The sequence below is a fragment of the Geospiza fortis genome, unplaced genomic scaffold (assembly GCF_000277835.1).
Source record: "Geospiza fortis unplaced genomic scaffold, GeoFor_1.0 scaffold194, whole genome shotgun sequence".
In the NCBI taxonomy this organism is placed as follows: Eukaryota; Metazoa; Chordata; class Aves; order Passeriformes; family Thraupidae; genus Geospiza; species Geospiza fortis.
In genome coordinates, this window is record NW_005054322.1 from 3439022 (window position 1) to 3455127 (window position 16106).

Genomic DNA, 16106 nt, shown 5'->3' on the forward strand with positions numbered 1-16106 from the left:
GCTGCCAGGTCATCTACTTCATCCTTCATGACTGCCCCTGAGTCTGGGGTGAGACCATCTCCCTGAAACAAGGAGCCTGAAACAGGGCTGTCTTCAGGCAGGATTACCCGGTCCTGTCAGATCTACACCATTTATCCAACCAAAATTGGCCTCTTCATTTTGCAAATGCACACACGTGCATGAGACTCACACAAAACATGGTCATCCCACCTGACAGAAGCTCTGCAGTCCCAGTTTCCTCTCTCTGGTTTACCTCTGAAGGACTCCCAAGTCAATCACAAAGGGGATGGAGCTGCCTTTTCAGTGCCACCCCTCTTCTCTGGCAACAGCAGGTGCCACACTTGAAAAGAGGAGGAGGAGGAGTGTAGGGGCCATGATCTCATAACTCCCCCTTCCTGGGCAATAAGCTGGGGTGACATCTCCATAGTATAGCACTTCAGATGTTCTCCTCCTCTGGAAGCACTGGGAAATACTAGGACCAGACAGAATGGGGTTGGTTTAGGATACTGCACTTTTCTCATCCTGTATTAAATTCTTAAGAGAAACAGGGCAGTCAGATCTGATTGGGATCAGGATCTGGCCATTCCTGCAGAAACAAAGCAGCATATTTGCATTGCAGAATGCTTAAATAAGCAAAATTTATGGGTACCTGGGCAAAGTAAGACGATGCTAGGCAGTGCACCAAAAGGGAAATCATACTGGAAGTCCAGCCAGAACAGTGTCTTATCTTTGGCAGTGTCTCAGAGTAGCATTTTCACAAGTGGCCTAGGAAATAATTCTTTCCATTCTCTGCAATCTGTGGTTTCAGTAACAATGCAGAAGACACATTGTCAGTGAGCCCACAGATTATTTTTACCTCTGTCCCCATTTCAGCTCCATGACACACACCAACTAGCACATCCACTACTAAAAGCAAGGACTACACATTTGGCTTTATAGAACATTTTATTTGGAGAGACTTATCACGTCATAGACTATTGGGTTCTTTGTTAAGGCCGTTCTGAAGGGCTGGAGGAAAGGGAGGGGGAGAGGGAGAGAACTGTGTCAATGGGAGTGCATTAAGGCAAAATTCCCTCCTTCTGCATTTCACCACAGTAAAATCCACATAAAGGCCAGTAAATGTCTCATGCCAAGGAAGAGATTCAGTGCAAATATATCCCACTGACTACCCATAGACAGGGCTACAACCTCAACTGAGGCAAATTTACAGTGCCTTGTTAGCTGCAATGCAAAGCTGATTTAGCTCTGTTGAGGATCCCAGCCGGGGTTCAGGGGAGCATTTGAGTATGTGTTTCTTATGCTAGCACAGGTACAAATGCTCTCCTGAATCAGAGCCACAGCCCCTTGAGTCCAAGTCTGTGAAGTTAGCACTTGAATTTTTATTGTCTACACAAATATGTCATTCTGTATCCCTTTGTTCACTTCTCATTGTATTGCTACTGAGTACATTCCCTTAGTTTCTTTAACATGGCTTTCATTACTATCATGCTTTGCAATCATTTTAAAGCGTATTATGACATAAAAACGAGTTATTCCTTGGAGAACATTTGTTGCAAAGGTGCCAGAGTTTGGATGTTTTTGGAGGACCAGGCTACAGTGTGTTTTTTTTGGTGAGCAGTAATGTAATCTGTGAGTAATGCCATGGATGGCAGAGGCATAACTTGCAGGGAAAAGTACTGCTCAGTTTACATACCAGCAGCACATCACAGACACCAAACACTACTTTCTTTCCACAAGAATTTCCTCAGAGGATCCTACCTCTCCAGAAACAGCCACTACTACTTGCATTGGCTTGAGAAAACCTGTTTTGTCATCCCAGGTGCAAACTGAAGGTAAGTATGGCAGAAATGCTACAAAAAGCATGACAACATTTTCAGGCAGAAGCAGAGTATAACATTTCACAGTCCTAAAAGCTGTCTGTCACTGGATGACCTCCACAGAAAACCCTGGTATCCATTAATGAAATGATATGCTTAGGCCTCAGTGTCAAAAACTTGTTTAGGAATATGAAATGGTTATAAGCTAGCAAGGTGGAAAAATAAGGCAAAGAAATCAAGCATCAAAGTATTTCCTGGATACATGTGAATACACAACTTCTGTATGGCCTGGAACCACATATAACACTCATGTCTTAAAAGCATGAGCGCACTGCATATTTATTTGACACAGAGAACAGCATCCAGTTTGAAGGAATCTAAAGGGTGAATAACAGGCATCAGTGCAAGTCTTTTGTGCTTTAAACTTTCTTCATTCCTTTCCCCATAAGGCAAGCAAACACTGTCATGACCATTTTGGGTTTTACTTCAACCAGGTCTTCTGGAAGGGCATAGACTCTTGCTCCAATTTTTCTTGCCATAGAGATGGCATATCTGCATTGCAGGGGTGGGAGAAAAAAAGGAAAAAATAAAGACAGAAATTAGTGCAGTAGCAATAATTTTCCCCCTGTTAAGTGTTTTACATGATCAATACCAGAGTGGGTTTCACTCATTTACCAAAGTTAAACTTTTCTGTAGGAATGTATGAGACAGGCTCATAAAGAACTACATTTCTAATAAAAGGCAGAGTGCATTCCCTGATGGTTAGAGCACTGATTACCTGCAGGATGGGATCTGCAGGTCCTGGTATGAAACATTTAATCTTCCATCCCCTAAAAGTTTATCCTCAAAATCAGCCATTATGACCTTGCCCCCCTTCAATGTTTGAGACTCAGACTTTGCATGTAAACAAACTTGCAAGGATAGAAGCAGAAGGCTGCGATGTCAGTGGAAACCAGTGTTGTTGGAAATCAACATCTGGGGACTTATTTCAGTCATACCCAGAAAGTGCAAGTTGACATTCCCATCTACCTGCTCAGAGCCACTGGCTGTTCTCCAGTGAGTTTGTCTCTTCTCTCTATTTTTTTAAAAAAGCTAGAAAATCCCAGGTTCTTTCCATTTCAGAGCACATACATTTGTGAAATTTCCCCCAAAATACAGAGAAACATTGGGAACGTGGGGGAACAGGGGTGGGAAATGAGGAAAAGAACAGCAGAGGAATGAAGAAATAAAGTACAGAGAAAAGCACACATAGGATTGCAAGAAAAGGAGGACAGATGGTAGGAAATAGAAGGGAAAAGAACAGCGGGAAAAGTCTTTACAAAAATAATGGCAGCTCTGATTGCAGTTACTGTATAGAAGAGAAATTAAACTGATGATCAGACCAGGAGGTGATCTGTGTAACTCTGAGAGAGAGATGCCCCCAGAATTGACTCTCTACTAGGAAATCATTTGCATTCAGGGGAAAAAAAAAATCAATATCCACATCTAGAGAACCAGTTTTTCAGGCATGAATCCTGTCCTCCCTCTTCTCTCTTAAATATGCCCTTGTTCTACCTGTAGGTGACTAAAGAGCTGTCACTTAATCCCTCTTCACTGTTTGTTGGCATTGTTCCCTGATATCTGAAAGAATTTTAAATTTAATATGAGAAAATAGGAGCTTGTGAAACCAAGTGATTTCAATCCTTTCAAGGGATTTGTGAAGCAGGAACTACATTACACACTGTATTTCCATTGATACTCTTTTTACTACCTAACTCAGAGCCTTCATGCTTCTAACTCGGGCGGTATTTCTCACATGAGGTTGTGCCAGATGAAAATGACGGCAGAGTAGTTTTTAAAGACAGAGTTAGGTAACTCATGCTAAGTGCCACTTGGCAGAAACATACTTAGCATTATTTAGTTTCTCCTCGTCATTCAGGTCCTCTGTTTTCAAGAGGTCATACTTGATTGACCCTGGTTGAATGGCATCAATGAGATCCAGGACTGGCATGCTGGTGCTGATTTTGCTATCCTGCATAGACAAAAAGAAAATTAAATGAAAGAACAGGATGACAGAACTCCCACAAAGCTAGAGTCTAGACTCAAGAGCAATGGACAGTTCAGTAAAATACCATTTAGATCTTCACAAAAGGCTGCTTAGAATATTTTTTTTTATCTAAGGCAGACTAAAAACTCTTTCAAGGATTTTTTTTCTTTTTACCCAAGGGATGAAACTTCATAGAATCGTTTAGGTTGGAAAATATTTTTATTATCAAGTCTACCCTTAATCTAGCACTTCCCAGTCCACCACTAAATCATGTCCCTAAGCATCACATCTACACATTTTTTAAATCCTCCAACTCACTTTGCTAGACAGCCTGTTCCAGGGCTTGACAACCCTTTGGGGAAAGAAACTTCCCCTAATATCTAACCAAAACCTCCCCTGGCCATTTACAAACTCAAGACCATTTCCTCTTGTCCCATCACTTGTTACCTGGGAGAAGAGACTGACCCCCACCTGGCTACACCCTCCTTTCAGGCAGTTGTAGAGAGTGATAAGGTCTCCCCTGAGCCTCCTTTCCTTGAGGTTGAACACCCCCAGCCCTCTCATCTGCTTCTCATAGGATTTATGTTCCAGAGCCTTTCTCAGCTTTGTTGCCTTTTAGACATGCTCCAGTACCTCGGTGTCTTTCTTGTAGTGAGGGGCCCAGAACTGGACACAGGATTCAAGGTGTGGCTGAGTACAGGGGGGCAATCCCTGCCCTGGTCCTGCTGGCCACTATTGCTGATCCAGGCCAGGATGCCATTGGCCTTCTTGCCTACTTGGGCACACCCTGGCTCATGTTCAGCCACTATCAGCCAGTACCCCCAGGTCCTTTCTTGCTGGGCAGATTTCCAGCCACTCTTCCCCAAGCCTGTAATACTGCCAGGGTTGTTGTGATTCAAGTGCAGGTCCCAGCACTTGGCCTCACTGAACCTCATACAACTGGCCTTGTTCCATCAATCCAGCCTGTCCAGATCCCTCTGCAGAGCCTTCCTGCCTTTCAGCAGCGATATTCCCACCCAGTTTGGTGTCCTCTGCAAACTGCCTGAGGATGCACTTGATCTGCTTGTCCAGACCATCAAGAAAGATGTTAAATGGCCCCAAAACTGAGCCCTGGGGCACCACTGGTGACAGGCTGCCAGCTGGATGTAACTCTGTTCACCACCACTCTCTGGGCCCAGCCATCCAGTTTTTACCCAGCAAACAGTGCAACTGTCCAAGCTATATACAGCCGGTTTCTCCAGGAGAATGTTGTGGTAAACACTGTCAAAGGCTTCACTAAAATCCAGGTAAATGACATCCACAGCCTTTCCCTCATCCATGAAGCAAGTCACCTTGTCATAGAATACAATGTCATCAAAGCAAAAGATGGGGTGCAGGGCTAGTGCATTTGCATCCTGTGGGGAGATGACACTGACAGACATTTACTGATGGGAGGGGTGAGAGGGACCAGCTGTGTGATTCCTGAACTCATTACATGAAGTTTGATGGATCTGCTCTCGCCTGGTGCAAACTGCTGATTTATATCCATGGAGTGTTCCCTAGCTTGGGAAGTGTCATAGATATTGTGTGGTTAGTGGAATTGGAAGCGCTCTAGAAATGGTCCATTTCTGTGTTTGTGTGGTAGCTTGCAAAATAGGGCAAGGTACCCCTGCACAGGTTATAAATATATTGCTATTGTTCATTTTAATACTGCCATTTGTAATTGCTGTTGATTCATAACCAACAGCACAGCAGTTCTTTCTTAATTCCAGTCATCATTCCTGGCTCCATCCTTTGATTTCCCAAGCCAAACTGGAATTCAAGGTGTTTCCTGTAGTGTTCATATCACATTTCTATTACTTTTCCACAATAAAGTCCCTCGAATAAAACCTATGTATTTGAACAAGCTTTTAAAAGGGAATGAAAAATAATCAAGCTATGCAGTGAGTTATATCATAATGTAGAGTGTGTGTGTATAGGCATACACACATTTATATACCATACACACATCTATATACCACACACACAAGCACTCTGAATAAGAGATTCCTGAGCAGAGATTTCTGAAAAAAAATCCTGTACCTTGAAACTGGAGATGGTTGAATCCTTCCCAGCTGCAGTGAGTGTTTCATTGACCCAGCCGACAATGATTTCATCATTGACCTTCTCTCCACCACCAATGTCTTCAAGGATATTCAGGGTGTACCTTAAGAGGGAAACCAGGATATTTGTTCAAAGTCTGCTGTAACCTCAGAACTGTCCTGTATGTGCACAGCTTGTCTGGGATTATCCCAATGATCTGATATTCCTCTGCCTCACACACACACAGAGTGCATATGATGTATATTATAACACAATTATTAATCTAAGGAGTTTTTTCATCCCCAACTCCTTAATCACTGTTTTGGGAATGTTAAATTTTGGTTACTTAATTCCTGGAATTCCTCTGAATGTATCTCGTTGTAAATTACTCATTCTCATAGCACTTAAGAGGTAATCACTGATTTTAGAGATAGAAGGGAATCCTTCTGCTCAGCTAAGACTGACCTTCTGCATGAAAACAAGCCTGGAGTATTTTGCTTATACAGCATATACCTTGGAAGGACATCCCAAACTTAGGGTAAGTAATCACCTCATCCCTAGTTTAACTACCCTACTGATAAACCTCTACCTTACTCTATAGCCCAAATTCAGTTTGTATTCAGTTCCTAACTACTAGGGCTCTTTATTTTTATTTATGGCACTCTTAAACACAGCAATATGCACACACAGAGAATTACATTAAAATGGGGAGAGGTACTGAGTTATACCCATTCAGGAATCAGCTTACAAAACTTCTGTATCAGTTCCTTACTTCTGGGGCACTGTCCCCATTCCCTGACACAGAGACCTTTTAACTTCTTTTCCTCTCTTCTATGCAATAAACATTTCTTGTTGCTATGCAGATAGTGACAATAACAATCTTCTGCATGATCTGACAGTCATGGCCTTGCCCACAAGACGTGCTCTGATCACATCCTTAACTAGGAGTGAGCAGAAGGTTGCTGTGCCATGGCACTGAAGTGCAAAGGGAGGAGTGAGAAGGCTGTAGCCTGTTGAGAGCATCAGGAAACTACTGCACTGCAAACTGAGCCTACCAAAATGCTCTGACCTACCTTCTCATCAGCTGCCAGATTAAGGCCAGCGTGAGCGTACGGTTTCCTTCATTCAGATCTTGCCCAGCAATGCCGACAAGGGAGAATTTGGCTTGATTCTTTCCCAGTTCCACTGCATAGTTGCAGTTTTCAAGCTGTTAATAGCAAGGTCAAAAATATAGCGGGAAAAAAGAAAAAGAAAGAAGACAAGACACTATTACTTGAAATTCTTTGGATCACTCAGCCCAGATCCTCCTGGGCAGACAGGAACATTGGGGCTCTGTGATAAAACAGCTGATTGACTACCAATCTACCAGGCAGATGCACCCCAAAAATACCATCCTGAACATTTAACATAGAAGAAAATGCTATACTTCTTATTACGGCCTGAAAAGCAGATTATCCTGGAAAATAAAAGTGTATGGCTCATGGGTAGCTCCAGCATCATGGCATTACACTGAGACAAAGGATTAGTGTCCCAGCCAATATTTTAGATTGGTTGATCACTCTGGTCTAACTGGATGCAATTACTCATCCAGATAGCTGGGAGAAAGCTTTGCATGTAGCAGCAGCTGTGTGATCGGTTCTTGATGCATCTGATCAAGAATGCTTATTATCACTGTCTTTATTTGAAGTGGAGGGCAGTGATCCAGACAGCTGCAATTAAGCCAGTGCCATGCATCTCACGGTCCAGATGCATTACAATCAGTGCCCAAAGCAGTAGCAAAAGGGATCTGCAAATACAGTTTCTAAATACTGACACAAAAATTGTCAAGTCTTTTTAGGTAACAGATATTTTTCACCTGCCAACAGAGCAAGTGAGTCTAATGTATATTTCTTTTTCAGGATGAAAAATTATCCACTGACTAAGCACAAAAATAATTTAAGGTGCTGTCCTTGGGACTGGAGAGCAACATGAATACCCACATTGCTGTTTGAAATGATTTAGGCATTCACTGAGGATAAGGCATCACTACTGGAGCTATTCTAGCTTTTTGTACCTTCTTCATGTTGCCACCCAGTTTAGGATATGGTGGTTTGTTCACCCTGTTCCAGTCTACTGGCACTTTGATCTTTTCATAGAGTTGGAAGATAACCAAGGCATCTGACAGGTCACTGAAAACAACAAAAAAGATATATCATTGTCCAAAGAACAGAGGAAAGAAACACGATTCAACTATTAGCAGAGGTAAACTTAGTTTCCTGGGAAACACAAAGCAGCATATATTCTTATAGGGCCCAGAAGTTTTTATGTTCTTGCAATTAACTTGCTGGCTGTATTTATCATCTGAAGGAAGTGCAATACCTCATCTTACCTGTACAAGTGATTTACTCGTGGATTAACGCCAAGGGAGTTCATCCAGTTCCTAAATGTCCTTTCTTCCCTTGTCTCACCTAAAACAACAGACACATCAATCAAAGGCCTGCAGAACACCACACTTCAGTAATGTAAGTGTTTTGGGAGAAAACCCTAACTGAATTTACAGCGCACTGTGTTGTCATCTTATTGCAGGGGTTCCATACTGTTGTCTCCTATCACAAAAGTTTCAGACCTTCTTGGTGTTTCTTGTGGGCAGCTCCTCAGAGCACTGACTCTTCCTTCTTCACAAAGCAGCCAACTGACTCCAGTTCCCTTCTCAACCAGCCACCCCACTTTTATAGCACTCTCCTTCTCATTGGTCACAGGTGTGGCCTGTTAAAGCCAGGCCTGTTCCTAATATTTGGTAACTGGCCCAGCTGCAACTCCTTAGGGGTGAGATTACTTTCTACACTATCTTTATTTTCTTATATTCTATCCCCCTACAGCACTGAACCATGAACGGAAGGAGACGCAAGGGAAATATCACAGTGCACCATGAGATATTTGCATTTTCCTGACCTTCAATGGAGCCCCAGTCGATGTCCTGGTTCTCTGGCTTATGCAGGGCAGGGTATTTGTTGAACAGGTTGGCAATGAAGGCCAGGTTGAGCTTGGGGTTGCCGCGGACAACGTCGGTGGCGGTGACGAACTGGCGGCAGCCGAGGCGCTCGGCTTGCTGCAGCATGCACTCGGCTCGCTGCACGTCATCCTTCTCCTGCTCGGCACAAATGCGACATCAGCCTCACCCTCCCCAGCTCTGCACCCACCCCACCTGGGTCTCCTTGTGGGCATCTAGCTGCTAAAGCAGCTCCTTGATGGATTTATTGTTATTCCCGTTCCCACTTTCGCTAATGGCAAGTCTGTGTTTTCAAATGGGCTTTACTCATGATTCAACCACCTCACCATATTGCTTTTACAGCCATGTTCCATATAAATGTGATGGTTTGATGAAATTCACAGATAAATGTATTTAAATACACTTGTTGCGTGCTAGTAGTTTATCAGTGTGATTAAACGGTTGCTGAAGTTTCAGAGTTACTATCTAACAAAAATCCAAACACATAATTCTTAATTCTTTGGAAGCTTTGATTTCTGATTTACAAGATCGTGTTGCAATGCAAGAAAGAATTTGCTGGTTCTGACATCCCAGCACAGCCGTGTGTTGGCCAGGAATGCAAGTAATGGACAGAAAATATTGGCATTTACTCCAAACTTATCTCATCTTACCCTTAATCCTGACATGTCAATAGTAATAGCTGGAATGCCTTCTTCATCTCCCTTGGGGGCAACTTGGTTCAGCAAATGGTAATAAGCTCTTGAGTCCTGTGACAGACAGAGAAATTAAAGGGAAGAAAAACTACATCTAAAGCTCAGCCCTTTGCTTGCCAGTGCTCCCCTGAACAACGTGCCTGCATGCTTCATTTTTATTACATCGATCATTGGGCTACATAATTAAATTAATTAAGCTGGAAGCACTTAGCAATTCCTACTTTATGCTGTGTTTGCCAAATCTATTTCTCCCCTTCTCCAGCACAATATATATGTGCTGGAGAATGCCCAACACACAAGACAAGAATGCTGTGTGTGGAACTTACAGAAAGGGCAGCAACAACAAAGTGATATCAGAATTTACTTAATCTGAAGGTAAAATTAGATGTAGGAAAATGCATACCTTTATAATGCTGTAGAAGTCAGGCTGCTGAGCATTTAATAAAAGAAAATGCAGAAGGAGAAAGCAGATGTTTAAAGTGGATTTCAAAGCAAGGCTGGAACAGTTGTGGAAGAGAAAGCATAGTTTTCAAGGACAAAAGTTAACACTGACAACAATATCAGCATTTTTCAGGCAAAAGGGCAAGAACAAGACAAGGGTTTATCATGCTGTGTCTTTAATCTTTTGTGAAATACAATGCTGCTTCCATATGTGGAAAATATTAAATCACTTCAAAAACAACTCAAAGAACTGAAAATAAAGCTACATTTTAATGTCTAGGGACTTGACTAACTAACCCAACTGCTGCTCTTCAAAATATTAAGCAGACTACCTGAATTATTTTAAATATTTTACATCTGTATTACTATGTACTGTATCTAGGAAGTGGTTATTTACAACAGAAGTGAGGTGGGGAGACAGACAATGTCTGTAAACACCGAAATCTTGTAAATATGTGCCTTCATTTCCTACTGTAAACACCAGAATTGTGATTTAGCTTGCAGTTGTAGATAAGATTCAATCAGCTGAACTGTAGTCTTTTTGGCCAGCACACAGAAAGATGGGAAAGACTCCATTCCCTTCCCTTTTCATGGATATTCTCCAGTCACCTCCACCCACCCAACCTGGATTACAATAAAAAATCTATTACAATAAAAACTGTATTATCAAATGTGACTCTCTACCCCTCCTGTTGCCTTCCCTAGTGGTTTTTTTTTTCTGTATTTCAATTAAATGCTTGTGCTTATGCTTCAGTCCCTAGTGAAGCCTATGACCAGGTACCTTGGGAGCTGGTTTTTTCCCATGCTATTCTGGGAGCAGAGAAATCAGGTGAGGTTGGTGTGCTGGCCAGCCCCTGGCTTTCTTGTAAGCCAGCTCCCTTATACACCCTCTGCACATCTGGGATGCTGTCTGGGCCTCACACTGGGTTTTAGAGTCAAAAATTCATCAGTGGGCACCACTGAGGTTCAGCTACATCTGTCTGGGAACAAAAAGGTCCTACAGACAAAGCTCTGCTGAAATCTGCACCCAAAAGCCCAAGAGGTCCTGAGTATATGAAATAATGCTGCCCAGACTACAGATCCACTCTTGCAAGTGTCTCCCAGTCTAGCTGTAGTATTTTCAATAGTTCAAACAAATTAAAACTCAGAGAAAATTGCATTCAGGGCTATAGTAAATGTTGGGACAGAGGAGCACATAGCCTAGGTGAAGGAAAGATCAAGTGGGGAAAGATCAAGAGGAATTGGAAATGCCTAATCACCTTTCTCTACATGTTTGAATAAGGTCCAGGCTTTTCCAAACAAAAGTCAGGTCAAGAGTTATTTAGGAGGATTTGGAAAGGAGGTGAGCAACAGAGGCAAGGAACTGAAAATACAGTATCCATTCCTTTCTCAGGCATCTGGTGTGCAGGAGCTGTCAGTGATAACTGGGAGGTCAGGAGGAAGAGGAGGAATACTACTGAGTGCAAAGGCAAACCCCAATGAAAGCATTTTATGTACCCAGCTCCATGTGCTTGACAGAGCAGTCTCAGCTGCTTGGAGTGCTTCAGTGCACAGTCTCCATGTGGAGGGCAGGAATTTGGGTGTAGAGCTGCTGTTTTGCTTTTGTTGGTCAGTATTTCTCATACCTTGATGTCTGAGCTGAAGTTGTTGACTTTGTTGCATCCTGCATTTTCCAGGTGATAGTTTGCCCATCTCAACAGCAGGTCCTCTGGAGACAATTTCATCAGATCCTCCAGGCTCTCTCCTTCTCTCAGAAGAGCAATCAAGGCTAAGCAGGAAAAAAAAATTAAAAATAATGATGTGAACACTTGTTGAGGAAAATATGTAACTGTTTTCTCTCTTTAACATTTTCCTGCCCTAGCTTCGAAATGTGAGCTGCCAAAATGTTGCCAAAATTCAAGCTGGGTTAGCATGACAGAGGATGTAAACAGAGAAAGGATCACCTCAATAAAATGAGTATAAGGCTGTAATTTGTGTATCTAGTAGTGGATCATATACAAGTGGAAGACAATTTCAGTGTGGTCTAAGAGCTGCCCACGAGCTATAAAGGTCTGGTCAACCCTCCCAGAAATGAGCAGGGACATCTTTAACGAAATCAGTTTGTTCAGAGCCCCATTTGAGAAGACTTTGAATGTTTGCAGGCATGGGGCATCCACCACCTCTCTGAGCAACCTCTGACAGTGTTTCACCACCTTCACTGCAAAAAACTCCTTCCTCACATCCAGTCTAAATCTACCCTTTTTTGTTTAAAACCACTACCCCTTTTGCTACTGCAACGGGCCCTGCTGAAGATTTTGTCATCATCTTTCTCTCAGGCCCCTTCAGGTGTTGAAGGCTGCAATAAGAGCTCCCTGGAACCTTCTCTTCTACAGGCTGAGCAATCTCAGCTCTCTCAGCCCACCTTCATAGGAGTGCCCCAGCACCCTGAGCCTTTCTGTGGCCTTCCTCTGGACCCACTCCAGCAGGTCCAAGTCTTTCCAGTGCTGAGAAGTGCAGGGCTGGATGCAGTGATGCTGAGCACAGGGGCAAGCTCAGAATGAAAATATGAACACAGGCTTTTTGCAGCTTAGATGAAAGAAATCTCAGTGACCTTCACACTGAAACTGGATTCACACAGGCATTCTGGAACACTTGCACATGACCTCATGGGCTTGTGGGCCAGTAGGGCTAATTTATCTGTCAATTGAGGAGATACCCTATTTACACAGATAAATTGATATTGTGTTCACAAGAGGAGGAAAAGGCAGGATGGAAGGATTGACCCTTGAAACCTTGGACCACGAAAAGCTTTAGAACTAGTTTTGAAAAGAAGAACTAACGTGGAAACTAATTATTAATGTGGTAAAAAAGGAGTGTGTTACATTGCTCTGATTTTCTTCCAGTATCTTTTGTCAGACCTTGAAAGAATTATGGATTGGCTACATAAAGGAAACAGTGGAGACACACTGTAAGTGGAGTTACACAGATAATTTGATATAGGGTGCAATGGGGTTAAACTGGACCAGAGGGGGATAATAGAAGCATTTGAAGACAGAGGATTTTATGAAGAGAACAGTGTTGACACTGCCGGAAGACTGGAAGAAGGATTCTTGTGGAGTTGATTGTGGATTGATTTTTAGATTAATATCTTCTCCTTTTTTTTTTTTTGCATCAATTATCTTGGCACAAATACTTACAACATGCTAAAAAATGTGAAGATGATAGTCAATAGGTGGCATAGTCAATACAGAGGATGATCAGGAAACCAGACAGAATGAACTAGATGACAGTAATAAAAATGGAATGCAATTTAATAGTGCCATGTTCAAAGACATTCACTGGGGAATTAATATGAATAACTGCTATTAGCTAAAAGCTTATATGAACGAAGGATAAGAACCTGAGTGGATTAGATGTCTTCCAAGCTACTCTGAGCCACCATTTGATATGACATGGGGAAAATCCAACACGATATTAAGTGTATCCAGGTAATTCCCATAGAGGTTGGGATGTATTACTGTCTTGGTATCATGTGCTCATGAAAGCTCATTGGAAATATAGGGTCTCATGCTCAAGAAAGGGGAGTTTTACCTGAAACATCTGCAGAGAAGGACTAGGGGAGTTTTACCTGAAACATCTGCAGAGAAGGGCTATGAGTGAAAGAGAGAACCTGAAAAAATATATCAGAATTTTCTTGGCTTGTCTAGCCTTAGATGAAGTCTTAGATGAGAAGTGAAGGAGAAAATACCAGAAAGGAGAAAAAATAGCAAATAAGCAGGGCAAGGCTATCTACAAAGGAATGGGAACTGGTGGCTCTGGCAATGAAAGGGACAGAAATGTGAAAGGGGTGAGGCAATGAAGGTAACACCTGCACAGAAACTGGAGGAAGGAAGTGTCACTGTTGGGTGAGGGACTATCCAGAGGCATGGGGAACAAAGCAGCGAGATGAGGTGCTGTGTGGGCTGCAGGTACACCCATAGCCTTTGTGATGAAACTACTTCATAGAGAATTTTGGCATTAGTGAGATATACCCGGAATGCTGGGTCCAGTTTCTGGCTCCCCAGTACAAAAGAGACTGACAAACTGAAGCAAGTTTAGTGGAAGGACACAAAAATGTTTGGATGGAAGTTTGTGATGTAAGGGAAGAGGATGAGAAAACTGGGACTATTTAGCCTGGGAAGAGGTTTGAGAGGGGAGCAAGTATTGTCTTCAACCATTATAGAGGGGCCAGATCTGCACTTTTCCAGTATGCACAGGAAAAGGATGAGGAGCTGTGGACACAAGGTGCCAGAAGGGAAATTCCAACTAGAAAAAAAAATTCAGAGCAAGAGTGGTTGGGCTTTGGAACAGGCTGCCCAGAAAACACAGGAAAAGGCCCTGAGCTATCTCATCTGATATTAAGATGTTATACTTAAGATATTGTACTGCTGAAAGCAGGTGGCTGGATGGCTGAGTCAGATCTCCAGGGTGCACCTCCACAGGTTCCTTCCAGCCTAAATTATTCTATGATTCTATAATTATGATTTCACAAAGAAATATGTTTGGCAATCAGGAGCAAGGAGCCAAGCTTCCTGAATGCAGATTTGCTTATCCCAGATTTAGCACCAATACACCAATATATTTGGATGCAGACCACCATTCCTGATCCAGTGAGCATGGAAAGGCTCTGAATACACCATTCTGCAGAAAGCCTTGGACTTCTGAGTGCTGAAGCTTGTGAAAGGCAAGGAAAATTAGACCACTCAAGAAAACAGACAACAAATACTTGAAGAAAAAAAATAAAATCCAGTTGGGTTTTTTTAAGGGCTTTGTCCTAAAGACTCTGCAGTGATGACAGTGGAGCACTGAAAGAAAGAGCCATACATACCTTCATTCCTTCTGATCTCTATGTCAGCAGAGAGTCCAATTTTGATGACTTGCCATAAAAGACCCAGAACCAGGTAAGGTTTCCCTTCTTTTAAGTCTTCAGCTCCAATGTTAACAACATGGCACCCAATGGCTGAAGCAGAATTCAGGGCCAGGTTCAGATTTTCCTAAGGAAAGATGAGAACTTTTGAATGATGCCAAACTTGAGAGCTGAGGCTACAGGAACGGAGCACAGCCAAAATGAGTGAAATCTGCAGGCAGCTTCACTGTAAATACACTTAAGCACAAAGAACCGTGTCTTTCCTGAAGCAGTGATCCAGGTGGGTGCTCTGGGTGCTCACCAGAGCAGAATACATGGACAGAATCACCTCCCTTGACCTGCTGGCCACAGTTCTTTTGATGCAGAGGGCAGGGAATGGAGACTCTCCTGGGGATTTACAGGCAGATTCTGGGTCTCAACACAAAGACAGAAAGGACCTCATTTTGGCTGAGGTGGCAAACGTCAGGTCACAAGGCATTGGAGCTCAGAGCATACATCTACATTCACAGCGATGTCCTGGCTCAGTGCTGGTTTACCAAGGCCAGGCTCTCCCCAGGGCTAATGCTCGAGCTCATGCTCAAGCACAGACGCACCCTCAGCATGGGGCAAACTCTCCTCTGCTCAGTCCTGCACACATGGAGGAGGAAAGGAGCTACAGCCCCATCAACAGGCAGATATTCCAGGCTCGCCTCTCCCTAAGCACTCTGCAAAAGCCCTGATACCTAAGACACAAGTAAGCTGCTAGCTGGCAGTGTTTGCAAAGAACATGCTGTCCCAGGAATCGGTATGAACAAACCTGATGAGTTTTTAGCCTTGCAGTTCAGCCAAGGTCAGAACTGGTAATATGTGGACATTTTCTTTTTGAACTTTGGAGTATGGACTCCTGGTTTGGGAGTGTGCAGAGGAAGCTGAGGGAATCAGTGATTCACAGTGACAGGCAGAAATAAAAGTGATATTTCAGGAACATTATGTTCCTTTGCCATTTCCTGACCATTTAAAATAAAGGGAATAAGAAAATCTGATCCTCGGGTCTACACTATGCAAAAAGGTGGCTTTGTAAACAGAGGGCAAGTAAGGCAGGCAAAGAAGCCTGGAAAATATAATTTATCACACAGCTTTGCAGTTTTTCACATGAATTTCAGCACTGCTGTCATGACAGGGAGATCTGATTAGATACAAAATGCAGAGAGAGACA

General features: G+C 42.9%; 1 protein-coding gene across 2 annotated transcripts in view; it reads right to left on the reverse strand.

Annotated features, from left to right (window-relative positions):
• Positions 1 to 926: 926 nt before the first annotated feature.
• LCP1 (lymphocyte cytosolic protein 1) overlaps positions 927 to 16106 on the reverse strand; it is a 49540-nt gene continuing 34360 nt past the window's right edge. For both annotated transcript variants that reach the window (XM_031056806.1, XM_005420765.3), the window contains exons 7-16: positions 14873 to 15038; positions 11652 to 11794; positions 9544 to 9639; positions 8836 to 9031; positions 8273 to 8351; positions 7958 to 8072; positions 6978 to 7111; positions 5905 to 6028; positions 3704 to 3828; positions 927 to 2369 (exon numbers count right to left, since the gene is read on the reverse strand). In XM_031056806.1, the coding sequence (XP_030912666.1) occupies positions 2237 to 2369; positions 3704 to 3828; positions 5905 to 6028; positions 6978 to 7111; positions 7958 to 8072; positions 8273 to 8351; positions 8836 to 9031; positions 9544 to 9639; positions 11652 to 11794; positions 14873 to 15038 (1311 nt within the window). In that variant the 3' untranslated portion in view covers positions 927 to 2236. The remainder of the gene's footprint in view (positions 2370 to 3703; positions 3829 to 5904; positions 6029 to 6977; positions 7112 to 7957; positions 8073 to 8272; positions 8352 to 8835; positions 9032 to 9543; positions 9640 to 11651; positions 11795 to 14872; positions 15039 to 16106) is intronic.